The sequence below is a fragment of the Geotrypetes seraphini genome, chromosome 6 (assembly GCF_902459505.1).
Source record: "Geotrypetes seraphini chromosome 6, aGeoSer1.1, whole genome shotgun sequence".
Lineage (NCBI taxonomy): Eukaryota > Metazoa > Chordata > Amphibia > Gymnophiona > Dermophiidae > Geotrypetes > Geotrypetes seraphini.
In genome coordinates this window covers 45,880,369-45,908,072 of record NC_047089.1, presented here as the reverse complement: position 1 = coordinate 45,908,072, position 27,704 = coordinate 45,880,369, and the positions used below count along the sequence as shown (strand labels likewise).

The 27,704-nt window shown below is 47.2% G+C and overlaps 2 protein-coding genes across 2 annotated transcripts in view; both read left to right on the top strand.

Moving 5' to 3' along the window:
• LOC117362361 (phospholipid-transporting ATPase IB-like) overlaps window positions 1–8,665 on the top strand; it is a 201,090-nt gene extending 192,425 nt beyond the window's left edge. The window contains exon 7 of the mRNA XM_033948632.1: window positions 8,519–8,665. Coding sequence (XP_033804523.1) covers window positions 8,519–8,665 — 147 coding nt within the window. The remainder of the gene's footprint in view (window positions 1–8,518) is intronic.
• Window positions 1–27,704, top strand: part of ATP8A2 (ATPase phospholipid transporting 8A2) — a 457,609-nt gene that overhangs the window by 1,409 nt on the left and 428,496 nt on the right. The window contains exon 2 of the mRNA XM_033950263.1: window positions 14,394–14,521. Coding sequence (XP_033806154.1) covers window positions 14,436–14,521 — 86 coding nt within the window. The 5' untranslated portion in view covers window positions 14,394–14,435. The remainder of the gene's footprint in view (window positions 1–14,393; window positions 14,522–27,704) is intronic.

Sequence of the window (27,704 nt, the reverse complement as noted above, 5' to 3'; positions counted from 1 at the left end):
TTCCCCCTTCTTTGCAGCGTCCTCCAGCTTCCCCTCTGGCCTCCCGGTCTTAGTTTCAGCTAATTACCGCAGCCTGCAGAGAGGATTGCCAGTGCTGTAGCATTCTTCGCAGGCTGCCATCGGCCTCCGCAGCATGTTCCCTCTGCCACAGTCCCGCCCCTCCTCTGACATCAGGGGCAGGATCGCGGCAGAGGAAATGTGCTGCTGAGGACGACTGCAGCCTGAAAGGATCGCTACAGTACTGGCGATCCTCTCTGCAGGCTGTGGTAATTAGCTGAAACTAAGACCGGGAAACACTAGTACAGACTAAGGGCCACAAAATAGTACCTGGCGGGCCACATGTTTGAGACCTAGACAGTAGGGTTATTTCCCGTTAGTTGCATGCTTACAGAAGGAATCCACTCCGGATTTTCCATAGCACTTCACTGATCAGTTTAAGTTTCAAGTTTATTAGGATTTTATATACCGCCTATCAAGATTATCTAAGCGTTTTTTTACAATCAGGTACTCAAGTATTTTCCCTCTCTATCCCGGTGGGCTCACAATCTATCTAACGTACCTGGGGCTATGGAGGATTAAGTGACTTGCCCTGGGTCACAAGGAGCAGCGCTGGATTTGAACCCACAACCCCAGGGTGCTGAGGCTGTAGATCCAACCACTGTGCCACACACTCGTCCTCTACAGTTTTTTCCTTCTGCACGCATGGATGCAATTGTGTGTGTTCTGCTCTCCCCATTGTATTGTTTTAATTTGATGCAATTTCATCCCCCTTTTGGTTAAATTAGTGCTTGGAGCGATTTTAAAGCTCTGCCTGCTTGAAAATTCACAGACTTCGGTCTTTGGGTATCTGTTGGCCATCCTGCTTAGTTTTCTCTGAAGCTCAGGGCCATCCCTGAGGTGGTCTCACCTTCTGTTATTCAGGGTTCAAGCGCAGGCTATTAGACGTCCTTAGGAGGCTCAGCGGTGTCTCACAGGGTGCCGGCTGCGTTATTGTGCCTCTGCCCGTGCACATCCGATGGTCCACGAGGATGGAAGTATAGTCAGACATTGGAGTCTGACTGGCAGCCCGAAGATCAGCTTTGTAGGAACATTCCCAGCTTTGTGGCAGTGATTATTCTCATCTAGCTACTATGAGAAAGCTGAATGCAGGTTTCTCTGTAGACAAACAGGGGAAATGCAGGCACACTAGTAGGTGAAGTCCGCTGACTGAGCCTGTGTGCCGGAGCTCTTCCCTAGCTAGTTAAATTTTTAAAAACTTACTGAGCATGTGCAAGAGACCCTACATCCACAGCCCCTGTCAGTTTTTTCTTTTACCGCTACCAACAAGCTTTCCGCTACTGGCAAGCTTTTCCCGCTTGGCAAGCTTTCTCCGCTACTGGCAAGCTTTCCCCTCCTCACAGAGATTTTTCTTTCAAGGACATTTCCTTTTATCTTAAAAAAAAAAAAGAACCAATTTTATAGCCTTAAGACTTTCCGTTTTTGCTTTTACAATTAGTTTAGCTGTTTAAAAAAAAAAAAAAACGTGACATGGAGCAATGGCAAGAGTCACAGGACAATGAAGTTACATACTTATTTATTTTACCATTAGCGTCTTTCTACCGGCAAAGTTTTCTGTCCACAGCGCTGTTGGTGTTTAACAGGTAAGTGCTAGGACTGGGAGAGAGCTTTGTTCAGCGCTACTATGGATGGCAGTTCCCGCGCCAGAAATTCTCAGGCCTGATTTTGGCACTGTAAGGGGAGGGAAGCCACCTGCCCCCAATGCCTTGTGAAAAAACAAAAACAAAAAAATGTGGCAGAACCAGGTGGCCACCATAAAAGGCTCCATCAACAGAACAATGCTCTACTTTCGTTTCTATTGGGGCAAAAATTGGATTTCCATACTGTGGCTTCAGGGAGGCTCCCGCGGGCTCAGTCTTGGTCTTGCGGTCCTCTCCTGACCACTAGCAGGGAATTTCAGTTTCTTCAATGAATTCTTCAGGTAATGCTGGGCAAATCTGCAAGGTCCAAGTGGGGGACTTTTCTACCTTCCCCTTGCTAATCTAAAAAAAAAGAAACAACTGGCAAAAATTGGCAAGCCGACTGGATATCAAGCTCTCTCTTCTGGAACGCAAATCTCTTTCACTTCCATAGCAACATATTAGGCACGGAGTTCTACTTCTCAACTGGCAGCGTCTCTCTTTCCTATTAACGTGGGTGACTGGTAGCGCTATAGAAATAATTAATAATAATAATAATAATAATAATAATAGTAGTAGTAGTAGTGATGCTACTGAAGATGATGGTGTTTAGAAGTGGATTGAAAGAACTTATTTACATATCTTTATGGAGCAGCTGCCCTCCCACATCCTGTTTTGGTGATGGTGGCGGACAGCTCAGGTTGGGCTAAATCTCCAGTTTCGGGACTGATGCCTTCCCTCATAGCTATGGAAGCTTCTAACACCAGATATCCTGCAGTATAGTAGAAGTAACAGGTCCTAGCGGATGGAGATTCTGCTCCCTTCCCTCAAGGTCTTGTTTCGACCTGCCAGGGGAGGTGATTTATCTACAATAGCATTGACTCAGCAGTACCGACTGAAGTGGTTCCTGCAAGTCTAGTCTTGGCTTCACAGTCCTCCTCTCTATCAAGTAAGACCTTTCTGTGGTCTCTTACACACTGTCAAGACTTATGAATGGGCATTAACTGGCCATTCTTATTTTCACTTCCTTCAGTCAAGAAGTTGATAACTCAAGTAAGACCTTTCTGTGGTCTCTTACACACTGTCAAGACTTATGAAGGGGAATTACCTGGTCATTCTTATTTTCACTTCCTTTGGTCAAGAAGTTGATAATGACCCCAAGGTGACTCCCTTACCTTACTCAGGACTGGCGGTAAGCATGCAGGGGGAGCCCAGACCTACAGACGCTTCAGCTTCAGCTCCTACCACCCTGGTTTCCATAGTTCCGGTGGAGAAAGGGGTGTCATTCCTTAGTTCAGTAGGAGCCAGGTCTAAAGCTTTCATTCCTCAACAACCAACCTCTAATGATTTTAGCAGGTTCTTACAGATTTCCATTGTCAACCTATTTGGGTTTCAGATTTCTTCTAAGCATATTTCATTGCAGTTCATCATACCTTCTTCAAGGGGAGACTCTTCTTTCTCATTATAACTGATCATTTGTTCTATCCAGTATTTCACTGTCAGTGCTCAGTTCAAGCACAAACAATATGTATTTACTGCATTTATTCATATTTCAGCGGTTTGCCATACACTTCTTGCAGCTGGCATTAATATCTACCTTCCTATTGCTATTTTTTCATCTGTTCTCAGTTCATCAGAGAACAGTCACATTTAGTGTGGGCATTACTGGCACAACTCCCTCTACATAATCAGATTTATTTATTAGTACTCTTCGGATTTCATCTCTTGCATTTTCTTTATGATTTTTATCTTCTCAATTTTCTGAACAGCATTAAAGCTTGCAGTATTCTCTTGCAATGCAAGAATCATATGTTGCTGCTTGATATATAATGAATGCACATCTCCAATCTCTTTCAGTTTGGTAATGGACAGCAGTTCTTGAGCACATAGCTACAGCTTAGATTTTTATTCACTTCAGCTTCTCCCATACCTCAAGAACCTGCCATAGCTATTAGATAGCTTAACTTTCATTAGTTAACCTGTTCAGTGGGCCACAGCAGTTGTTTCTCTCGTCCATTTTCTTCATGCTTCAAACCCATTTCAGTATTTTCCTTCTTTTGCTAAATCTGATTTTCTTTTTCCATTCCTTTTTCTCTCTTCCTCGACTTTCTTTACAGGGCATACACTTTCTGGGTTTTCTTACACATTAGGGCATGCCTCAGACTTTCTGGATTAATTTCAGTTTGATCGAGTTACAATATATGACAGCTTTCATTACTTCTATTTACCTACTTCCAGAAGCCATTGTCTGTTCATCTTCTGGTCTCCAGTTGTCAAAAACAACTTTACCATACCAACTCACTTCAACGGCTTCCCCCAGGGGTTTTACTACCTTAATGTGATCTTTCTCAGTTTCATCTTCTCACAGGAAAACTCGCTCTATATTTTTTCTCTTTGCTTTTACATTGGTACGCTGAGTTGCAGCACTCATACCCTTGTTCCAGATCCAATTTATTTCACATCTTGCATTTACTGAAATTCTAATTGGACACTTTGATTGCTCACATCTCTACAAAGCTACCTTTGAGTTGTTTTTCACTTATTTAATCATAACAGACTTTCCATGCCTTTCCCAGGAGATTTTTCTTTAAAGAGCCAGAGGATGCTTCTTTGGTGGTTTTCTTCGCCATCCCTACAGGAGGGCTGCCTGTTTTTAAACAACTCTTCCCATGATTCCTACAGATGCCTCCTATTAGGGCTGGGGGACTCATCTCGTCCAATTGAAGACTCAGAGCCAATGGACAACAAGTTTGCGATCCCTACACATCAATCATCTCGAGCTGCGAACAGTGTATTATGCGCCCTGGGCGTTCCACACTTGGATTTGCGACGCACACGTTCTTATTCAGATGGACAATCAACTCATTATGTTTTATATAAACATACAGGGAGGTTTGGGCTCTCTTCCTCTCTGAAGACAAGCTTATCAACTGTGGACCTATGCTCTGACTCTACGAGTCCATCTACAAGCGGTGTATATATACTAGGAGAACACAATACCCTTGCAGACTCTCTGAGCAGAATACTAGTTCCTCGCGAGTGGCCTCTCCATCCATCTGTTTTGACACAGCTGTTTCATGCGTGGGGGACTCCCATCCTGGATCTCTGTTTCCCAATCCTGTGCCAAATGCAGCAAATTCAACTCCCTTCGTCAAGTCCCGCAAGCTGTAGCAAGGGAGCTTCAGAAAGTCTCCAAAGATTCGGCTCACATCATCCTTATTGCTCCCCTTTGGCCCAGATAGATTTGGTATCCGCTCCTCCTGGACTGTCTGGCACTCTTCTAATTCCATAGGGGAACCATTCCTCTCTACTGTTTCAACAGGATGGGTAGTTACTTCTTCCCAATATTTGCAGTCTAAATTTGAGAGCCTGGAAATTGAAACTCAGATTTAACACATTTACCACTTTCTCAGCCAGTACAGATTGTACTTCTTACAGCTAGAAGACCGTCTACTAGAAAGTCTTACCAATCCAAGTGGACACGTTTTTCTATCTGGTCATAAAATCACCAGTTGGATCCTATTGTTTGTCCAATTGACTGTTTTATCCTATCTTCACCATTTGTCAGATTTTGGCCTCAAACCTAACTCAGTTCGATTTAATCTAGCAGCTATCTCAGCTTTCCATACCTATGTGGATATTGAACCAATTTCATAACATCCACTATTTTCTCTTTTTATCAGAGGCCTCAATAGTCTTCATTCTCCAGTGCGTGATCTGCCACCAATAAGGGATCTGAATTTAGTACTGGACATTTTAATGCATAACCTTTTGAACTATTGGGTTCTGCTTTATTTTCTTTCCTCATTTGGAAAACAGTTTTCTTCCTGCCTTGACATCAGCCAGAAGAGTTAGAGAACTGGAAGCATTGATCACAGACTATCTGTATCTCCATATTTTTTCCTAATAGAGTACATTTACAGACTCATCCAAAATTTCTTCTTAAAAGTTGTAACAGACTTTCTTCTCAACCAGGCTATTACTTTACCTACATTTTTTCCTCCTCCGCACTGCTCTTCAGTGGAGCAGACACTACATACCTTCTACTGCAGGAGAGCATTACTTTTTTATCTCACAGCAACTGCTCCCTGACTTCAGACAAATCAGCTCTTCATTTCCTATAACCCAGCTACCCAAGGAAAACCAGCATTAAAAAGAGCTTAATCCTCTTGGATAGCAAAGTGCATCAACTTTTGTACACATAAGCACACCTTCATTCACCTGGTTCTATTGGTGTTCCTGAAGTATGATCTACAGCTTCTTTAGTAGTGAACTTGTACTCCATTCCTATTCAAGATGTTTGCACAGCTACGACTTGGTCCTCAGTGCAAACGTTCACAAATCATTACTTTCTGCATCAGAATTTTGTTCTAGATGTGCGATTTGACCAATTGGTCTTAAGAAACTTGTTCGCACTGTAAATTCATTTTCCTCCACCCAATACCTAGTTTTCAGCTTGGGACTTACTTACAAGTGTGCCTTCATTTCCCCTGTTTGTCTATGGAGAAAGCAAAATTGCTTACCTGTAACAGGTATTCTCCGTAGACAGCAGGAGAATGCAGCCACACTTGCCCGCCCTCCTTCCCCTTGTTTTTTTCTTTCCTTTATGGCTAAGGACAAAACTGCCAGACTAAGGGGAGGGGCTGTGGGTGTATGATCTCCTGCACATGATCAGTAAGTTTTTTAAAATTTAACTAGCTTGCCTGCATTCCCCTGCTGTCTATGGAGAACACCTGTTACAGGTAAGCAACTTTCCAGCACTTCTAACTAATCCTGTCAGGTCACAGTGAGTATACAGGCTGACACCCTGTGAGAGACGTTTTTTTAACAGGTATAGCTCCACATGTTTAAATGTCATCCTGGGGATCTTGAGAAATGTTTAGTTATTGCTGTAAGAAGTCCAATTGTTATGCATGCCCAAATCCCATCCCTATCACAGCTCCAATATGCCCCCCCCCCCCCCGAACTTTAGATGCACTGCAGACAAAAAGTCTAGCAAGCTGGTTTTGAGTGTTTCTGAATGTTTCCCTATGTTCCCCATCCTGAAAAATTCAAAAATCGCTGGTTTTTAAAGTTTGGGAAATGTAAAAAATTGCGATATTGGCGTGAATTTTGTGATGGTGGCCATCTTGGATTTTTAGCAATTTTATTTTCTAAAGCTCCCTGCTTCTTCAAAACTAAATTTTGCCTGGAAACTTGCTGGGATGGAGTTCTTGGGCTCTTTTCTTGTGGATTCTTGCACAAATTTAGTGCTTTTAGAGCATTTTTGCGCCACGTATTACGTGGCACTGCCGGGGAGGGGGGCCACAGCGTCCAGCTTAGCCTTTTCCCTGCTGAAACACTTGACCAAATGCTCAGCTAGCTCGGTGGGGTGGCCTTCTTGGTTTTTTGGGCTCGGCAAGGCTGGTAATTCATCCGTCAGGCTGGGGACCCTGCGCAGCCTCAGAAAAGCTCAGTTTTGCCACCTTACTGTGACCTATGCCCCTGGAGTCAGACACCTTTTCACCATTTTTGAACTTTTTGTGTTCTGGATTTTGGACTACTGTGTTTTCCCCCTGCACAGTCCCAATCAGCCTATGCGGCGTCCTTCAGTGGTGTTACTCCTTTGGACATGTCCTAGACTTACCTTGCAGCGTTGTTTATGCTGCCTGCCCTGATCTGGGGACATATGATTTGCTTGCTGGCCCCTTATTTACAGGTGCAACGTTTCCTGGGATGGGAGATTATGGACTGTGTGCTTGCTGTGGATCCCTCTGGGGGTTTGGGAGCCTGGAAATGCTCTCACAAGCCTGCACCTTTTGATTTGGCAGCTTTGCCAGACCTTTTCAGGAGGTCTTTTTTTGTCTCTGAGCCAGCTCCAGCCACTTCTTCCTCCAGGCTTTGTGGTATATATTTGCTACCTTCCCTTGGTACCTCTCTTTCCCCCTCCCTCCTCTTGTCACCCACTTGTCTCAATTATATCTTTGTCTTGTCATTAACTTTCCCTTTTTTTTTTTTTAGCTATTTATACAATTTTAAATATGCAATTTTAAATATATATATATATTTTAATTTTTATTATTGTAAACCGACCAGATACTTGTGATGGTTGGTATATCAAATTACAAATAGACTTGAAACTTGGTACCCTGCTGTGTGTTCTGGTCTTGTAGCAGTTTAATTTTTCTCAGAGTGTTCTGACTTATGCTAGAGCTATGCCAGGCTGGGATTTTATGGCAAGGAAGTGGCAGCAGCTTTGGTTCAGCCTAGGGTAGATTTTTTGTAGCGCAAATGGCAAAATGTCCCTTTTTTTCCCCCCAAGGGGACGCATCTGCCTTAGGCATTAATGTTGCTTTGGCAACATTTTGTGTCACTCGCGCATGTCACACTCAAGAGCGCTCTCTGAAAAATGAGGCAGTGGTTCCTTCTTTTCAATTTTGTCTTATTGGGCAGATTGGTTAGTGGGCTCTGCTCAGATTGCCTGGGCAAGGCACTCAGGATTCCAACCACCGTTAAGCACTTGCTAGATTTTCAGACTATGGATCCAGTATCACCTGACCTCTCGGGCTGAGGCAGATATTCCATATACTTTCTCATGCCAAAGAAAGGCTCTGCAGAGTGGAGACCTCTTCTGAATCTTCAGCACATGATTGCGGCTCTCCAGATTCACCGATTTTGAATGGAGATCATGCATTCGGTCATTGCAGCAGTGACTCCAGGACAGTTTCTTGCATCTCTGGATCTTACAGAAATGTGCTTGTGCATCCTCATTCTTCCATTCCACCACTGAGTTTTGCAGGTTCAGGTTGGACTGGCGTTTTAAGTTCTCAGCTCTTCCCTTTGGACTAATTTCAACTCCCCAGACCTTCACTAAGGTGATGGCAGTGGTGGTGGCTTACCTGCGAAAGATGGGTCTCCAGGTGCACCCTTATTTAGAAGGCTGGCTGCTCAGAGCTCCCTCATTGGCCAAGAGATACCACATGTTGGAGCGGGTGCTCCAGGTGCTGTAGGACCTGCATTGGATTGTCAGAGTCAAAACATGAAAAAAAGAGCAAAAATACACCATATGACGCCCAAGCACTTGCTTGAATACAAGGGAGTTCCTTTTGAATCAGCAGCTGGTTGCGTCTCCCTGCCAGTAATTGCTGGCAGAAAGTGTGGGCTCAGCTTTCTTCCCTTCTGGAGTAGCTGGCTCCAGCATGGGATTGTCTTTAGGTTCTGGGATCAGTGGTTTCCCTGTTGTAGGTGATTCCTTGGTTGAGGGCGCACTTTCATCCTCTACAATATGCTTTGCTCTTTCACTGGGTTCCGCACAGGGATGCTGTGCAGACCCGTCTACCTTGGACTCTGGAAGCCAAGCAAGCATAGCCTGGTGGCTACTCGCACAGTCACTCCTCCGCTGCAGCGTTTCACTACACTTTGCCTCCTGGATCATGTGAGGACAGATGCCAGCCTTTGGAGCTGGGGAGCTCATTGTACTCATTGTAATGTTCAGGAGTATTGAACACCATCTCATTGACTGTGGTCATTCCACTAGTTGGAACGCAGACCCATTTGACTAGTTCCATCAAGATTACAGAAGATGCTGATGGACCTAGAAATCCAGGTCCTCTCCAATAGTTTGACAACAGTAGCTTCCAGCATTCACCCGGGAGGAACCTAGAGCACTCCTTTGGCTCAGCAAGTCTGTCTTCTTTTTCATTGCACAGAGTATCATGCCCTAGTGCTGGTGGCAGCACAGGTGGCGGGAGTAGATGACGTCCCAGCAGACAACCTCTGGATTCAGGCGAGTGAGTTCTTTCACCAGAGACGTTCCAAATGATAGTGGAGAAGACTCCACTTTGACATCAGGGCCACAGCAAGAAGCAAGTCAGTGGATCGCTTCTTCAGTTGAAGATCTGAGCCCGGAAGCGGGGGCTTGACGTTCTGGTGCTTCTGTGGTCTCTGGAGTCTCCTTATGTTTTTCCTCCTTGGTCGATGGTCAGCTGAGTCCTTCGGAGGATCGCAGCTTTCTCAGGCCGTACCATTTTGGTGGCTCCAGATTGGACTCGAAGTCCTTGGTGCGCAGATTTACTGTGCCTGCGCAGTGGTCACAGCCTTCGGCTGAGCCTCTCTCCAAACTTCCTCATGCAGGGTCTGGTATCCATGAAGGATCTGGGTTGTTTTGCTCTGCCGGCTTGGCTCTTGAGCGAGTGGCCTTAGAGTGAAAGTATGTTCTGCCCTGGCTGTTGATACTTGGCAGAAGTCTACAAAGTAGTCTGTGTTGTCAGCTTATGCCACATGCATGGAAGGCCTTCCACACTTGATGTGAACAGGTCCAGGTGGACCCTTATTCAGCTACGATCTCACTCATTTTCACCTTGCTTTAGGCTGGTTTGGAAGCAGGCATTCTTGTGATTTCTCTTCGAGCCCATGTGGCCGGACTCTCCTGCTTCAGATCCTGGAAGCATTGGCCTCCCTTGGCATCTCAGCCTGCTGTTGCTAGACTCTTGCAAAGAGTTCTTTGTGTCCGACTACTGGTTCAGCACCTTTTTCACTTTTTGGGTCCTTCACCAGTTATTATCTAGTATTGCTAAGGCATTGTTTTAGCCGCTTTGAGATGCTACCCTGTTGGATGACACTCAAAACCATTTTTTCTGGGCATGTCGAGTGTCTGTATTGAGGGCCTGGTCGTGGGGCCCTTTTCCTACGTATTTCGGAGAAGGGAGTTTTTCTTCGGATGGTTCTTTCCTGCTGGCTGAACATGATTTCGGTTTTCCTGGTCAGTCTGGATGTGTGTTCGCCTGACTTTCAGCCGACAGGTTCCCAGTCACAGGTTCACCTGTTGAAGAAACTGGATGTGTGCAGAGTTCTTCTGCGTCACTTGAAGGTCCCCGATGAGTTTCGTCTCTTTGTTCAGTTGTTTGTGCTGAATAATTCTGTTCAGCAGGATGCTTCCATTTCAAAGGCCTTGTTTCCAGATGATGCCTTAGGGCCATTTCGTCAGCTCACTTTCTTGCAGGGACACCGTCTCTTGTTTCAGTCATGGCATATTCTGCCTGGTGTGTGGTCTCTTTGTGGGATGCAGCTAGAGCTGTCTCTGTTGTGGAGATTTGCTGGCTGGCAATGTGGTTTTCTCTTCGCACGTTTGCTAAGTTCTACAGAGTGGACTCTGATGTTGGGTCCTCGGTCTTATGGGTTGGCGCGGCAAGCCCACCCTAGTTTTTTGGGGGGATCTGCTTTTGTACGCCCCTACTGTCTAGAATGTCTCACCTATTGCATTGGAAAAAGAGAATATGTATTTACCCTGGTGAGCTGTTTTCCAGTAGATAAGTGAGACATTCTAGACTCCCATCCAGTATTTACTGCACCTGCTTACAGTATGAGCAGTTTATGCCTTTCCAAGCTGTTTCTTGGATTCCTGTCAGTCTTTGTAGGCTGGAAAGAAGTTGGATATAAGTTACATTTATTGAGGAGTGGTTTCTTAGCTTCTTTGAAGTGGGTATTGACATTTCTCTTTACTGTTGATTGCATTCTTGAGCAGATGCAGGCTTGCCAGTTCGACATCGATTTTGCTCAAAATCAGGTTATATGGACTCCCCAGGTCAAGATACTCTGGAGTCTTGCCATATTAATTTTCTGTAGATTTTTTAAAAGTGCAATTGTGATTTAAGCCCGATCAATTTATATTACTATTGTTTTCTGTTAGTGCAAAAATTCAGAATTTAAAGTTTTACTTTTCATAGTGCCTTTGTGTTCTAGTTACAAATATTCTCACATAATGTTTCAGGTACCCATATTCTTTAATGTTTCATGAAAATAATAAATTATTAGGTTTGGTGTTCAAGAATTTACAAATATGTCTCTTTTATATTTATATGATTCTGGATAATTAAATTCAACCTGTCATTTCAAGCCATTTCTTTTGTTTGTAAAAGTGTCCCTTGATACTATTAACGAGGGTCATTTAATAAATAATGCACACAATTTTATTTTATTTACATGTTTATTTATTTTTTTTCCTAGTATTTCTTTACAATGACCGAGTCCCAATGTCCAGGAAGCTTCATTATTCCATCCAAGACACTGTTTTTGTTCTGTTGCCGAATGGTCGGGTAATGGCGGAAAAAGCTCTTCCAGAGATGCAAAACAATGTCCACGCATAGGTTGCTTAAACTTTGGAAAAAGGTTGAAGTCTGGCGGACTCATGTCTGGACTGTAGGGAGCATGAGATAACACCTCCCAGCCATATTCACGTGGAGGGGCATAATCGAAAGGGACGTCTAAGTCCGTTTATGTCCATCTCGCAAGTCGTCCAAAGTTAAAAAGAGTTTAAGACACATTTTCGAAAGATACGTCCAACTTTTTTTTCATTTCGAAAATGGTCTAATTATACGTCCTGCCGATCTGATTGTCCAAGCCACTAAATCATCCATCTTTATACCACATTTTCGTCCAACTTTCCGTCCAAGTCCAAAACGCTTAGAACAAGCCCTGTTGAACGTGGGAGAGGTCTGCAAAGTGATGGACTGCACACCCAGACATGCCACCTAAACAGTGGGGTACCTTACAGGGCACTGCTGTGAACTTCACAAAAAGGGTGCCATGGCTTCTCCTCCCTACAGCTCCTTTATAGGTTACAGTGAGCCCCCCAAACCACCTCCAGAATCCCCTAGACCAGTGGTCTCAATCTCAAACCCTTTGCAGGGCCACATTTTGGATTTGTAGGTACTTGGAGGGCCTCAGAAAAAAATAATGTCTTAGTAATGAAATGACAATTTTGCATGAGGTAAAACTCTATATAGTTGATAAATCTTTCCTTTTGGCTAAGTCTTAATAATAATATTGTCATTTATAGCTAAAGAGACATATGATCAAGAACTGTTTTATTTTACTTTTGTGATTATAAACATATCGAGGGCCTCAAAATAGTACCTGGTGGGCCACATGTGGCCCCCGGGCCGCGGGTTTGAGACCACTGCCCTAGACCCACTTATCTACCACCTCAATAGCCCTTATGGCTGCAGGAGCCATTTATATGCCAGTACAAAAGGGTTTTGGGGGTGTATAGGGGAGTGCACATGTTTAAATATCAATGCAGTGATTACAGGGGCTTATGGGCATGGGACCTCCTCTCCATGAGCCCCTAACCCACCCCCAAGATGGTTTAAACGCCTCTGTGCAGCACGACTAGGCTTTCCTATGCCAGGCGGCCAGGTGATGATGGTCTGGAGGCTTAATTTTAAAGTTGGGATTAAAATTTTTTTGGGGGTGGGGGGGAGGGATTGGTGATCACTGGGGTAGTGTGTGGAGGTCTGTTTTATGTGTTTGCAGTGCTTATCTGGTAACTTTAGGTGAGTTTTTGTGACTTAGACCATGTTTTACAAATTCTGTCGATCGTGGGCTGTATAACATTCGGTTATACATGCTGTACGACTAAGTCTAAGCTGGCCCACGTCCCGCCCAACTCCCGCCCTCGACACGCCTCCCAAATCGCCCCGTTTAGCTTTGGTCGTTCAGCGGCACTATGAAGGCCTAGGTCGTTTAGAAATACGTCCAAAACCCATTTTTATTATCGGCACTTGGACGTTTTTGAGAACTGTTCGTCCAAGTGCTGACTTAGGCCGGTTTTTGGACATTTTTCTCTTTCGATTATGAGCCCCATAGTTTTTTAATGACGACATTCCCTATGTGCGGGCGAGCGTTGTCATGAAAAATGAGTGGCCCAGCCAAGAGCAACTGAGATCGAATTTGTGCATTTTTCTGCACATTTTTTTTGCAAAAATTCACAATAATACACTGCTGTGACATTTCTTCCACATGGAACCTTGTCTGTGATGATGATGCCTTCATGATCATAAGCAAAAATCATCATTTGTTTGACTTTTGATTGAACTTGTCAAATTTTTTTTGGTCGTGGGGATGATGGAGCTCTCCACTCAGACTGTGATTTCAACTCCGGCTCAAAGTCTCTGACCCACATTTCATTAATAGCAACAATGCGATTCAAGAATGCCTGACCTTCAATGTCGAATCTTTGTTTCAGCACAGTTGTATTGTTCAGGCGTCTCTGCTGCTGTTCAGCAGTCAACAAGTGGGGGACTCATCGTGCAGAAATTTTTCTCTTTTTAAATCATTTGTCAGAATTCGGTATACTGATGTCAGTGGAATCCCTATGGTTTCAGAAAGTTCCTTGCATGTCGCAGGACGATCTTGTTCAAGAGCATCAGCCACGAGTTTCACACATCTTTCAATGGTTGTTGATTTTGTCCTTCTTTTTCATCATCATCTATGCTCACACGACCACTCTGAAAATGAGTTGCCCACCGAGAAACTGTACTACGGTCCAATGTTAACTCACCACAAACTTCATGTAACGCACTGTGGATTTCTGTTGGGTTTTTGCCACGTAGAGCTTCAATCTTAATGTATGACCTTTGATCGTCAGACACAGTACCCGAGACACCTGCAGCTTCCTTTTCCCACACTTGTCACAGCCATACTATATACACTACAGAGCTCCTAAGCACATGTCCTGCTGCTTCAAGCACTTAAGTGAAAGTGAAACAAGGTTTACTGGAATTGCATCATCTACTCCCCAATGTTGCCAACCTGTGTATTATTTATGAAATGACCCTCGTATTTACCAGCTCTATACTGCCTTGAGTGAAATTCTTCATAAAGATGGTTAATAGCAATAAACAAAAATAAAATAACTTCATAAAAACTCAAGTGATCCATTATTGTTGGTTCCTGTAGGGTTTACCTGTGACCTCAAGTCTCCAGACAGCGGAGATCTTGATGAAAATAAAAGGAAGAATAGAGTGTGAAGTACCCAACCATCATCTCTATGACTTCACTGGAAACTTGCATCTAGACAGCAGCGGGTACTGTATTTACTCTAAATCATTGTATATTTGAAAACTGTGACACATATAATATGTTTTAGTTTGCGTTAGTGGACTAGCACATTCATGAATGGGGCTTGAATTATTTTAGAAACTGTGACTTTTCCGTGTTACATCACAAGAGAACCATATCCAGGCTACACAAACAAAGTAATAGAGTATGAATTGTACCTCCAGACTATTTCTCTCTTCTTCAGATTAAAAGGACAGAATATTTAATGTTCCAACTCCAATGATTTTCTACAGGAGGAAAATAAATTACTGAACAGATATTTTCTTTTCAAGCACAATGGGACATGCATGAATCCAGGAGACTCAACCTGGTCTTCCTCTTGCCTAGAAATGGAATGAATAATTTTTAACATTGAATCCCTGGGAGATAAGAGCATAACTGTGCAGGTGAAAAACTTCAGAAGTGCTGTTTCTGTAGCGTCTGGTAGAATGGGTTATATACCTCACTGCTACCAGCAGGTGGAGACTGAGAACAAACTTGTATATCAGGATAGCTTCCCTTCTTGCAATCCAATCTACTTCAGTCTCCATTAAAGTAGGTAGTAAGACTAATTCGGCTCCCCTCTTAGTACTGTTGGAATTTTATTTTGGATTCCTGGGTTCCCTTTTTGTGCCGGATAGAGCTTGGACGGGTCTTGTGTGGTGATCCGTCCGACCTCGGGGGTGTTAAACTCGGCGGGTCTCATGCTGGTTCTCTCGCCCCACCTTCTTCCACCTCCCCACATTTCTGTAGAGGTGCCTCAGCCGGCGACCTAGCCCCCTGGCTGGTCAGCCCTCCAGCTTTGAGAGCCGTGGAGTCTCGTGAAAGAAAAAAAAAAATCCTGAGGTATGCCGGTCTAAAGGACTCAATTCCCTTTAAAACTGCCATTTGTATTGGTATTTTTTTCTCAACTACCAGCACTTTTATTACAGTTAGGGCGTTTTTCAGCACAATGAGCACTTTAAGGGGGAAAAATGCTTATTGTGCTCCAGACGTGAGGTACTCATGGCTGGGTTGTGCAGGCCGGAGCGATGGGGGAAAAAATGCTTATTGTGCTCTAGACGTGAGGTGCTCACGGCCGGGTTGTGCAGGCCGGAGTGATGGGGAAGTCTCGTTGGCAGCGGTTGCTGGTGGCCAAGACATCCCGCCGCATGTACCTCTCGAAGAATTCCCTTACTGCCAGATTGGTTGGGGATTCCCTTTTCGTGTTAGTCAGTTCCTCGGCCTCAGCATCAGGAAAGTCCCAGGCTTTTCAGACATGACAGGCCACAGGAGCTCCGATTTTGGCGGTTTCAGGTCTAATTTCGGTGAGAACCTCCTCCTTCATTTCTGTTACCTCAGGTGACCTTTCCCCTGTTCTGGAAATACAGGGGCAAGGTATGGCAGGGTATCCTGTTGAGACAGGGAGTCCCTTGGGGCTGCCAGGCATTTTTCCCCCTGAATTTATGTTAGCACTTTAAAAAGCTTATGTGCTGGCAGCTGGAGGTTCTGTGCCCACTCCGGGGGACTCGGGGGTGGGGGGGAGTTGCCATCGACGTCTTCCCTGGTGCGGCCCCAGGCAGCGGCGGTTTTGCCCCCCCTCTACTCCTCTCTTGTCCAAGCGCTTGAGGGTGTCTTGGGATGAGGATTTTTGCCCAGAGGAGCAAGATGTTATTGATGTGGACCTGGACCCTTGGGGAGATTTCCAGGATCCTCTTGGGGGGGTCGGATTCCGCCAGCGAGGGGTTTGAGCACCCTCCTGCTGCTGAAGATGTGTCTGTGGTGCGCATTTTTCAGTGGGAAGAGCTTCATGAGCTAATTCTTCAGGTCTCCTCAGTTTTGCACTTTGAGGACACCGTGTCAGAGCCCCTTCATACGGTGGACCCCCTTGCTTAAGGGGATCCGCTCTGCTTCCTGCTCTTTTCCTATGCATCAGGATATTTGGGACATTATGCTCGCACAGTGGCAGGTACCGGAAACTCCCTTTCGTTTTGCTAGCTCCATGGCCTGCCTGTATCCCATTCCTGAAGGGGATAGGGATACTCTGAAGTCGCCTGTGGTGGACGCAGTGGTCTCGGCCATCTCTAAGAGGCATACCATGCCTGTTGAGGGCAGTGTGGTCTTGAAGGACCCAGAGGCATAAGTTGGAGTCCCTCCTTAAACAGAGTTTTGATGAGACAGCTCTGGCGGTCCAGGCGGTGATGTGTGGCGGGCTAATGGCTTGAGTGTATTTTCGCTGGGCCAAGCATGTGTTTGACTGTAAATCTGAGGATTGGGAATTGCTCAAACATGAGGTGGCAAAGATTGAATTGAGTGCTTCTTATCTTTCAGATGCCATGTATGATCTCTTGTGAGCTTCTGCCAAGTCGTTGGCATTTGCAGTGGCAGCTCACTGTACCTTGTGGCTTCGCGCTTGGTTTGTGGATGTGGTGTCCAAAGTTAAGTTGACAAAGTTTCCCTTTAAAGGCTCTTTCTTGTTTGGTGAGGACCTGGACAGGTTGGTTCAGACTCTCAATGATTCTAAAGTGCTTCATTTGCCTGAGGATAGGCCTAGACTGCTGGCTCGAGGTGGGGCTGCTCGTTGGTGTGGGCGTGATTTCCCCCAGCTTCTGCCCTGGTCGAGGGGCTGCCTCTTTTCAGTCTCCCGGACTCTCTAGAGGCAGGTTCTTCCAGCGCATGTAGTCCTTTCGTGGGGCCCGCTGGGGTGCGGATAGCACCCCTACTGGGTCCCCTGCCGCCTGTCCTGCCCAATGACTCCTTGCCAGCAACCATCTTGGTTACGGTGGGTGCCAGGCTGAGGGATTTTTATCCACAGTAGGCAGACATGTCCGATCAGTGGGTTCTGGAAGTGTTTCAGGTCAGTTATGCTCTGGAGTTTGCCCGTTCTTTGCCAGACTGGTTTCTCGCTTCTCCCTCGCAGGTGGCGTGGAAGCAGCAGGCCTTTCGCCAGACCCTTCAAAGATTGTTAGATCTCCATGTGGTGGTTCCAGTTCCCCTACAGAAGTGAGGCACAGGTTGGTACTTGATTTACTATGTGGTGCCAAAGAAAGAAGAGACCTTTCGGGCTTTCCTGGGTTTGAAGGGGGTCAACAGGTTTCTTCACGTGCCTTCCTTCCACATGGAAACTCTGCAGTCTGTGATTCTGGTGGTTCATCTGGGGGAGTTTCTGACCTCTCTAGATCTGACCGAGGCCTACTTGCACATTCCCATTCGTGCCTCCCATCATCGCTTCCTGCGTTTTGCAATCTTGGGACAACACTATCAGTTCTGTGCACTTTCCTTTGGTCTGGCCACGGCTCCGCGGACGTTCACCAAGGTGATGGTGGTCGTTGCGGTGGCGTTGCGAAAAGAGGGCTTTCTAGTTCATCCCTACCTGGACGAATGGTTGATTCGAGCAAAATTATTCCAGGAAAGCACCCGGGTCACGGCTTGGGTGGTGGAGTTTCTGCAGTCGCTGGGATGGGTAGTCAACCTTTCCAAGAGCCGGTTGTCTCCATCTCAGCGACTGGAGTATCTAGGAGTGCTGTTCGACACCTCCTTGGGGAAGGTCTTCCTTCCAGAGGCTTGGGTAAGCAAATTGAAATCTCAGAGTCACATGCTTATGGCATCCCGGTGTCCTCGGGCACAGGATTTCCTCCAAGTTTTGGGGTTGATGGCGGTTTCCCTCGATGTGGTGAGGTGGTCGCGGGCCCACATGCATCCTCTTTAGTATGCTCTTCTTCGGAGGTAGTCACCTCAGAGGCACAGTCTGGATCATCCTGTTCAGCTTCTGGGCTTGGCTCGGCGCAGCCTTCGTTGGTGGCACCAGACCTCCCATCTTGTTCATGGGGCGAGTCTGGACTAGCCACAGTGGACAGTGCTGCTCTCAGATGCCAGTCTTCTTGGTTGGGGAACTCAGTGTCTAGGTCACTCAGCTCAGGGCACCTGGTCCACAGAGGAGGCTTCTTAATCGATCAATGTCTTGGAGACCAGAGCCATTCGTCTGGCGCTGTTAGCCTTACAATCCTTTCTGATGGGCACGACAGGGTACTTTCGTACAATGCCACAGTAATGGCCTATGTCAATCATCAGGGGGGCTCAAGGAGCACTTTGGTGGCACAGAAGGCGGCTCTGCTCATGGTCTGGGTGGAGTCGCACCTTCAAGAAATTTCAGCCTCCCACATAGCCAGAGTGGAGAATGTTCAAGTGTACTTCCTAAGTCGTCACGTGCTAGATCCAGGAGAGTGGTGTCTAAGCCCCATGGCCTTTCAGTGTATAGTGCAGTCTTGGGGTCAGCCCCTCAAGGCCCTGCAGGCCACAAGTGTCAACGCCAAAATGCCCCACTTCTTCAGTTTTTGCAGAGACGGTCAGGCCGAGGGTTTAGATGCTCTGGTTCAACCATGGCCAATGGAGGGGCTGTTGTATGTGTTCCCTCAGTGGCCATTAGTGGGCAGAGTTCTTCTCCGCATAGTTTGTCATCCAGGCCTGGTGGTGCTGGTAGCTCAAGACTGGCCCAAGCAGCTGTGGTACGCGGATCTGGTGAGGCATCTGGTGGTGGATTCTCTTCCTCTGCCTCTCTTGGACGATCTTCTGACTTGGTTCCATTCCAATGTTCGAGCCAGGTCCCTTCTGTCTTACGGCTTGGCTCTTTAAAGGGATCGCCTAGGTAAGAAGGGGTATTGAGATAAAGTGATCTCAACTCTCTTGGAGTCCTGAAGGCTTTCCACCTCTCGGGCATATGTGAGGGATTGGCGTATATTTGAGAAGTGGTATGCTGCGTGTGGAGTGGTCTCTTTTCGCGCTTCGCTGCCTACCATCTTAGAGTTCTTGCAGGATGGCCTGGATAGGGGACTGGCTTGGTCTTCTTTCAGGGTTCAGCTTGCGGCCTTGTCAGCCTTTTGTGGGTTGTTGAAAGGTCAGTGTTTGACTACCATTCCTGATGTGATTCGCTTCTTGCAGGCGGCCAAATTGCTCAAGCCTCCCATACGACCCTCTGTTCCTTCTTGGGATCTGAATCTGGTTCTGTCAGTTCTAGTGCACCCTCCCTTTGAACCGTTGGGTGACTGTTCTTTGAAGGACCTTACTCTTAAAGCTGTCTTCATGGTGGCCATTACTTCTACTAGACATGTTTCTGAACTACAGGCTTTCTCTTGTAGAGCTCCTTTCTTTGAGTTTTCCAGGAAGTGGGTTGTATTGAGGCCTGTTCCTTCCTTTCTGTCAAAGGTAGTTTCTCCTCCCGGTGTTGGGTAGCCGGGAGGGCTCTTTCAAGCAGAGCCAGTTGCACAAGTTGGATGTCAGTCGGAGATCAGGAGATCAGGAAATCCGAGAGTGTGGCGCAGTGGTTAAAGCTACAGCCTCAACACCCTGAGGTTGTGGGTTCAATCCCAAGCTGCTCCTTGTGACACTGGGCAAGTCACTTAATCCCCCCATTGCCCCAGGTACATTAGATAGATTGTGAGCCCACCGGGACAGACAGGGAAAAATGCTTGAGTACCTGAATAAATGTATGTAAACCGTTCTGAGCTCCCCTGGGAGAACGGTATAGAAAATTGAATAAATAAAATAAATAAATAAATCTCTTTGTTCTTCTAGCGGGTTCTCGTAAGGGGGATGAACATAAGAATTTGTCGCTGCTGGGTCAGACCAGTGGTCTATTGTGCCCAGCAGTCCGCTCCACGGTGGCCCCCAGGTCAAGACCAGTGCCCTGAGATCAGCCCTACCTGCTTATGTTTTGGTTCAACAGGAACCCGTCCAACTTTGTCTTAAATCCTAGGAGGGTGTTTTCCTCTATAACAGCCTCCGGAAGAGTGTTTCAGTTTTCTACCACTCTCTGGGTGAAGAAGAACTTCCTTATGTTTGTACGGAATCTATCCCCTTTCAACTTTAGAGAGTGCCTTCTCGTTCTCCCTTCCTTGGAGAGGGTGAACAACCTGTCTTTATATACTAAGTCTATTCCAGTCAGTATCTTGAATGTTTATATCATGTCCCCTCTCAGTCTCCTCTTTTCAAGGGAGAAGAGGCCCAGTTTCTCTAATCTCTCACTGTACGGCAACTCCTCCAGCCCCTTTACCATTTTAGTCGCTCTTCTCTGGACTCTTTTGAGTAGTACCGTGTCCTTCATAAACGGTGACCAGTGCTGGACGCAGTACTCCAGGTGAGGGCGCACCATGGCCCGGTACAGCGGCATGACAACTCTCTCCGATCTGTTTGTGATCCCCTTTTTAATCATTCCTAGCATTCTGTTTGCCCTTTTCGCTGCCGCCGTGCATTACGCAGACGGCTTCATCGTCTTGTCGACCAGTACTCCCAAATATCTTTCCTGGGGGGGGGGGGGGGTCTCTCCAAGTACCGCACTGGACATCCTGTATTCATGCATAAGATTTTTGTTACCGACATGCATCACCTTACATTTATCCACGTTGAACCTCATCTGCCATGTCGTGGCCCATTCCTTGAGCGTGTTTATGTCACGTTGCAGATGTTCGCAATCCTCCTGCGTCTTCACTACTCTGAATAACTTCGTATCGTCCGCAAATTTGGTACTTCTAAGGCTACTATTGTGCGTTGGATCAAGGAGACTATTGCTTCTGCTTATCTTCTGAAGAAAAAGTCTGTTCCAGAGTTTCTCAAGGCTCATTCCACTCAGGGTCAGGCAGCTTTTTGGGCTAAGTCTTCTCTAGTGCCCCCAGTGGATATTTGCAAGGCTGCGGTTTGATCTTCTCTGCTTTCCTTTGTCAGACACTACAATGTATGTTCAAACGCATCAGGCATGGTATTCAGTGAACATGTTCTGGTGTCGGCCCTTCGGGGGTCCCATCCTTAATGGGTACATCCCATTCGTAAGCACTATACCAGTCTACCAGGTGCTACAGAAGGAGAAATTAGGTTCTTACCTGCTAATTTTCTTTCTGTTAGCCTGTAGACTAGTATAGACCCCCACCCTGTCTGTCTTTGTGCGGTGATTGCGGGTTTTTGTTTTACTCACGTGCAGATTTTGTTTTTTCTGCTGGTTCTAGAATTTTTCTAGGGCCAGGGAGAATTAAGAACAGCGGCTATGGCTCAGCTGGTGAGCTGTGGGGATATTTTCTTTACCAGGGTTTAGTTCTACACATGTTCCAACAATTTGTTTATAAATGTTTGTTGTTTTTACACTCCTGTTCAGAGTGTGTTTTACTTTTTTCAGTTGAAGTCTTTCCTAGGTTCTGCTTGGCTATTCGGCTGACTGGATTGCAAGAGGGGAAGCTATCCTGATATACAAGTTTGTTCTCAGTTTCCACCTGCTGGTAGCAGTGAGGCATATAACCCATTCGTAAGGACTATACCAGTCTACAGGCTAGCAGAAAGAAAATTAGCAGGTAAGAACCTAATTTCTCCTTTTTAAGCTGGGCCCAGGGCATTAATGGAATGTCTAAGATGGCTTTGCTGCTCCTACAGCCTAAATTTTTCTTTTGAAGCCATGCCTGCTACTTTTTTTCTTTTTCCAAATACATTTTATGAAAACATCTATTCTTTAGTATCTCTCCAGAGAGGTACAGTTCACTGATGGGTAATAGCTCACCATGACCAGCAGGTGAAGACTGAGACAAAACTTTGGCTGTAATACAAATAGCTATGCTTCCCTCTAGTCCAGGGGTGTTCAACCTTTTGGCTTCCCTGGGCCGCAATGGCCGAAAAAAATGTTTCTGGGGCCGCACAAATGCTGCAGCAAGACAGAGGAGGGAGCCGGCAAGACGGTAAACACCCAGGGGTAGCAGAAGAAAACACTGCATCGCCCTCGACCAGGGCCACACAAAATACTTCACGGGGCCGCAGGTTGGTTACCCCTGCTCTAGTCTAATCAATCTGTTTTCAGTCTTAGCAGGTGTGGTAAGTTGTGCCAGTCTTTCCCTGAAAATGATTAGTGTAGACCTGTTGGAATTTGCATAGTGGCCTTCTTGTCCTTGTCTGGTGCCAGACAAAGCTTGGGGGGATTCTTTCAGGGGTTCATCTGAACTCAGGGGTGTCACACTTGACGGGTCACAAGTTGAGTCCCTCACCCCCATTTCCTCCACCTCCCCAAAATTTCTAGAGGTGCCTCAGCTGTAAGCCTTGCCACGATACCGGCAAGGCATATGGCTTAGAGCAGTGTTTTTCAACCTTTTCAAGCCAAGTACCCCTAAGCATAACAAATACCAACCGAGTACCCCGCCCAAACTCTACCCCAGACCTGCCCAAACTCCACCCCAGACTCCACCCCAATAATAATAGTACTAATTGTAATGCAATTTTTTTCCATCCATTTCTCCTCCAGACCTTATTCCATTCCCCAACCAACATCTCTCTGTCCCTTCATGAGTCCAGCTTTTTCTTCCTCTTTCGCTGCCTGCCCCCCCACTGAAGCCACCGCCGCCGATTTCTCCCTGCCTCCCCATCCAACCTCTGAAGCTTACCCTGCCACCCAACACACTCCACTCCTACGTCTGGGTCACCCAACGTTTTCCTCTCCCTGCCTCCCTCTTCTCTTATGAAGCTGCTGATTCCTACCTGCCCCATCCCTGAACCTGACCCTGCCACCCGACATGCTCCATTCCCACCTCTCACCCCCTACCGCAGCAGCAGCAACAGGGACGGGCTAGGCACATAAAGCAACTGAACGCGGCCAGCTCACAAGCCTTCCCCCAACATCAATTCTGACATCGAAGAGAAGGTTCCTGGGCCAGCTAGACAGCAATTGATATCTGGGGGAAGGCTTGTGGGTTGGCTGCATGCAGTTGCATGCGCCTGGCCTGTTCCTGTTGCTACTGTGACGGTGGAGGGGTAGGTGGGAATGGAGCATGTCGGGTGGCAGGATCAGCTTTGGGGGTGGGACAGGGAGGAATAAGGAACAGTGGCTTCAGCGGAGGGGGGGGCAGGCAGGGAGAGAACCCAGGCCTCGGTATGCGCACCGCAGGTTGAGAAACACTGGCTTAGAGGGACAGTGGTCTGTTCTGATAAGAAAAAAATAATCCTGAGGCAGTGCTGGACTGAAGTGAGCCTTCAGTTCATTATTATTGCTTTTTATTGCTAACTGGCACTTTTTCCCTTAGCTAGGTCGCATATTGCACAGTGAGCACTTTAAAAAGGGAAAAAGTGCTCATTGGGCTCCAGATGCAAGGTCAATACAGCCAGCCTGTGCTCGTGGTGTTTTGGCCGCCGCGAAGGGGAATCCTCATTAGCTTCGGGTGCCGGTGTCCAGGGAACCCCTTCGTGAGTGCCTTGCATGGCGGCATCTGCTGACGGTCAGGGAAATAAGGTTTCCCTTACCGCCAATGCTGCTGGGGACTCACTACTGCTACCGGCTTGCCTGCTTTAGCAGCTGGTACAGTTCTGGTTTCTCAGCCGTTACAGGCCTCAGGAGCATGTTTTTCAGTGGGCTTTGCTCCTATTTTAGCAGGAAGCGCCTCCATTTTGTCTGCAGCCTCAGGTGACCTTCTCCCTGTATTGGAGAGACAGGATCAGGTTTCTGCTGGGTCCTCTGCTTTAGCAGTGAGTCCCATTGGGCCGCCAGGATTTTTTTCCCTCTGATTTTGTGTTTGCCTTGTGTAAGGCTTAACTTTAGGAGGCCGAGGGCCTGCTTCCGTCTGGGGGGGTCTCGGGGGAGGGGGGTTTCCCTCTGTGTCCACTTCGGTTCGGCCCCCTCACCACTGGTTCCACCCCCGTCTCCTCCTGTTTCATCCAATGGCTGAGGATCTCTTGGGATGATGATTTTTTCTATGGGGAGCAGTTTTCTCTTGATGAGGACCTGGACCCTTTGGGAGACTTCCAGGATCTTCTCGGAAGGATGGATGCTGCTGGTGGTGGTTTTTCGGTTCTGTCAGCTGACGAGGATGTGTCAGTAGTGCGCATCTTTCAGCGGGAAGAGCTCCAGGAGCTTATTCTTCAGGTCTTCTTGGTGTTGCGTTTTGAGGAAGATGTGAAGGAACTCCCATGTGTGGTGGACCCTCTGCTTTGGGGGATCTGCTCTGCATCCTGCTCTTTTCCTATGCATCAGGATCTTCGGGATACTGTGCTTGCGGAGTGGAAAGCGAGAGGCGCCCTTTCATTTTGCGTGCTCTATGGCTTGCCTGTATCCCATCCCAGTGGAGGACAGGGATACCTTGAAGTTGCTGGTGGTGGACGCGGTGGTCTCAGCTATCATGATGCGGCATACGATGCCTTTTAGGTGTGGCTCAGCCTTGAGGGGCTCTGAGGAGCATAGGTTAGAGTCCCTCCTTAAGCAGAATTTTGATGTCAGGGCCCTTGTGGTCCAGGTGGTGATGTGTGGTAATCTGGTAGCTTGGGCTTGTTTTCAGTGTGCCGAACATGTCCTTGACCATGAGTCTGATGACTGGTCCTTGGTGGAACAGGAGTAGCCAAAATTGAGATGGGTTGAAAGGGGATAGATTCTATATAAACATAAGGAAATTCTTCTTCACCCAGAGAGTGGTGGTAAACTGGAACGCTCTTCTGGAATCTGTTATAGGGTAAAACACACTTCAGGGTTTCAAAACAAAGTTGGACAAGTTCCTGCTAAACTGGAATGTACGCAGGTGAGGCTGGACTCATTTAGAGCACTGATCTTTGACCTGAAGGCCACCGCGTGAACGATCTACTGTGCAGGATGGACCACTGGTCTGACCCAGTAGTGGCAATTCTTATGTTCTTATGATACCATGTGTGACCTATTGCAGGCATTGGCCAAGTCCATGGCTCTCTGGTTGGACGCTTGTCATACCTTATGGCTCTGTGCTTGGTTGGCGGATGCGGCATCTTAAGGCTAAGCTGACGAAATTTCCCTTTCGGGGGTCTTTTTTGTTTGGCAAGGATTTGGACAAGTTGGTTCAGACCTTAACGGACTCTAAAGTGCCCTATCTTCCTGAAGACCATGCCCACCTGCATGGTGTGGCATTGCTTGGGGTCATTTGCTTGATTTCCGCAGATATCGCCCTGGCGAGGGGCTGGTTATTTTCCTACCTCTGGGTCTCCCTGGGGCCGTTTCTTTCAGTTCATGCATTCCAGTCGGGGGGAAGGGGGAATTCCTCCACCGGTTCCCCCACCACCCGTCCCGCCAATTGACTCCTTGCCGGTCCTTCCCTTGGTTCCGGTGGCGCTCAGTTGTGAGACTTTTACCAGGGGTGGGCCGAGATAACAATGGATCAGTGGGTCCTGGAGGTGATTCGGGACAGTTATTCTTTGGAGTTTTCTTGCTTCTTGCCAGATCATTTTCTCGTTTCTCCTTGTCAGGCGGCATGGAAGAAGCGGGCCTTTGGCCAAATGCTTCAAAGATTGCTAGATCTCAAAGCAGTAGTGCCTGTGCCTCTGCAGGAGTGTGGCACCGGCTGGTATTCGAATTACCTCGTGGTGCCGAAAGGCTCATCTTGGATCTGAAGGGGGTCAACAGGGCTCTGCGAATTCCGTCTTTTCACATGGAGACCAGGAGATCTGTCATTCTGGCGGTTCATCTGGAGGAATTTCTGACCTCTGTCGATCTGACGAAGGCCTACTTGCATGTTCCGATTTGCGCCCCCCCATCAGCGGTTCCTTCGCTTTGTGTTCTTGGGATGGCACTATCAGTTTTGTGCACTTCTTTTTGGTCTGGCCATGGCTCCGCAGATGTTCACCAAGATTATGGTGGTAGTGGTGGCAGCCTTGCGCAAGGAGGGCATTCTGGTTCACCCTTATCTGGATGACTGGTTGATCCTAGCAAGTCTTTTCAAGAGAGTTCCCGAGTTACGGCTTGGATTGTGGAGTTCCTGCAGTCGTTGGGATGGGTAGTCAACCTGTCCAAGAGCCGGTTGGCTTCGCCTCAATGCCTGGAGTACCTTGGGGTTCTTTTCGACACCAGCTAGGGGAAGGTCTTCCTGCCCGAGGCCCGAGTGATCAAGTTGCATTCGCAGATTTGTCTTCTGATGGCTTCCCGGTGTCCTCGTGCGCAGGCTTTTCTCCAGATCTTGGGGTTGATGACGGCTTCCCTGGACGTGGTTAAGTGGGCCCGGGCTCACATGCGCCCGCTTTGGTTGCTCCAGGTGAACGATTTGGCCTCTCCCGTTCCTCTTCGGGGGTTAGTTCATTGCAGTCTCCGTTGGTGGCTACAGTCTTCCAATCTGGTGTAGGGAGTGAGTCTAGATCAGCCCCAGTGGACAGTGCTTCTCACGAATGCCAGTCTCCTCGGTTGGGGAGCTCAGTGTCACGGTTGCTCGGCTCAGGGCAGCTCGTGTTTGGAGGAGGCGTCTTGATAAATCATTGTTTTGGAGACCAGAGCCATCCAGATGACATTGCTAGAGTTCTAGATGTTGTTGATGGGCAAGTCTGTTCGAGTTTTCTTGGATAGTGCCACGGTGGTGGCTTATGTTAGTCGTCAGGGGGGAATCAGCAATACTCTGGTGGCGCAGGAGGCTTCTCTGCTTATGCTGTGGGCAGAGACTCATCTTCGGGACATTCTCAGCTTCCCACATAGCAGGGGTAGAGAATGTCCAGGCGGACTTCCTCAGTCATCACATGCTAGATCCTGAAGCATGGTGTCTCGGTCCCACAGCCTTCAAGTTGATTGTGCAGTGTTGGGGACTGCCGGTCATAGACCTGATGAGCATGTATGTCAACGCCAAAGCTTCACGGTTCTTCAATCGGTGCAGGGATGTTCAGGCCAAGGGGCTGGATCTCTGGTACAGACTTAGCTAATGGCGGGCCTCATGTACATGTTTCCTCCGTGGCCGATAGTGGTCAGAGTCCTTCGCATTGCTTGGCATCCCAGCCGTGTGATCCTGGTGGCTCCGGACTGGCCCAGGCGCCCGTGGTACGCTGATCTGGTTCGTTTTCTTGTGACAGATCCTCTTCTGTTGCCCCTCTTGCCCGATCTTCTGACTCAGGGCCCTATTCCAATGTTCGACCCATTTCCCTTTTATCTTATGGCTTGGCTCTTGAGAGTGAACGCCTAGGTAAGAATGGTTATTCAGATAAAGGGATCTCCACTCTCTTGGGCTTATATGCGAATTTAGCGTATTTTTGAAGAGTAGTGTGCTGCGCATGGAGTGGTTTCCTTTCATGCCTCTTTGCCTCACATTTTGGAGTTCTTGCAGGATGGCCTGGATAGTGGCCTGGTCATCTCTCCGGATTCAGCTTGCAGCTTTGTCTGCGTTTCATGGTTTACTGCAGGATAAGCATTTAACTTCTTTTCCGGATGTGCTTCACTTTTTTAGGGCGGCTAAACTGCTTCGA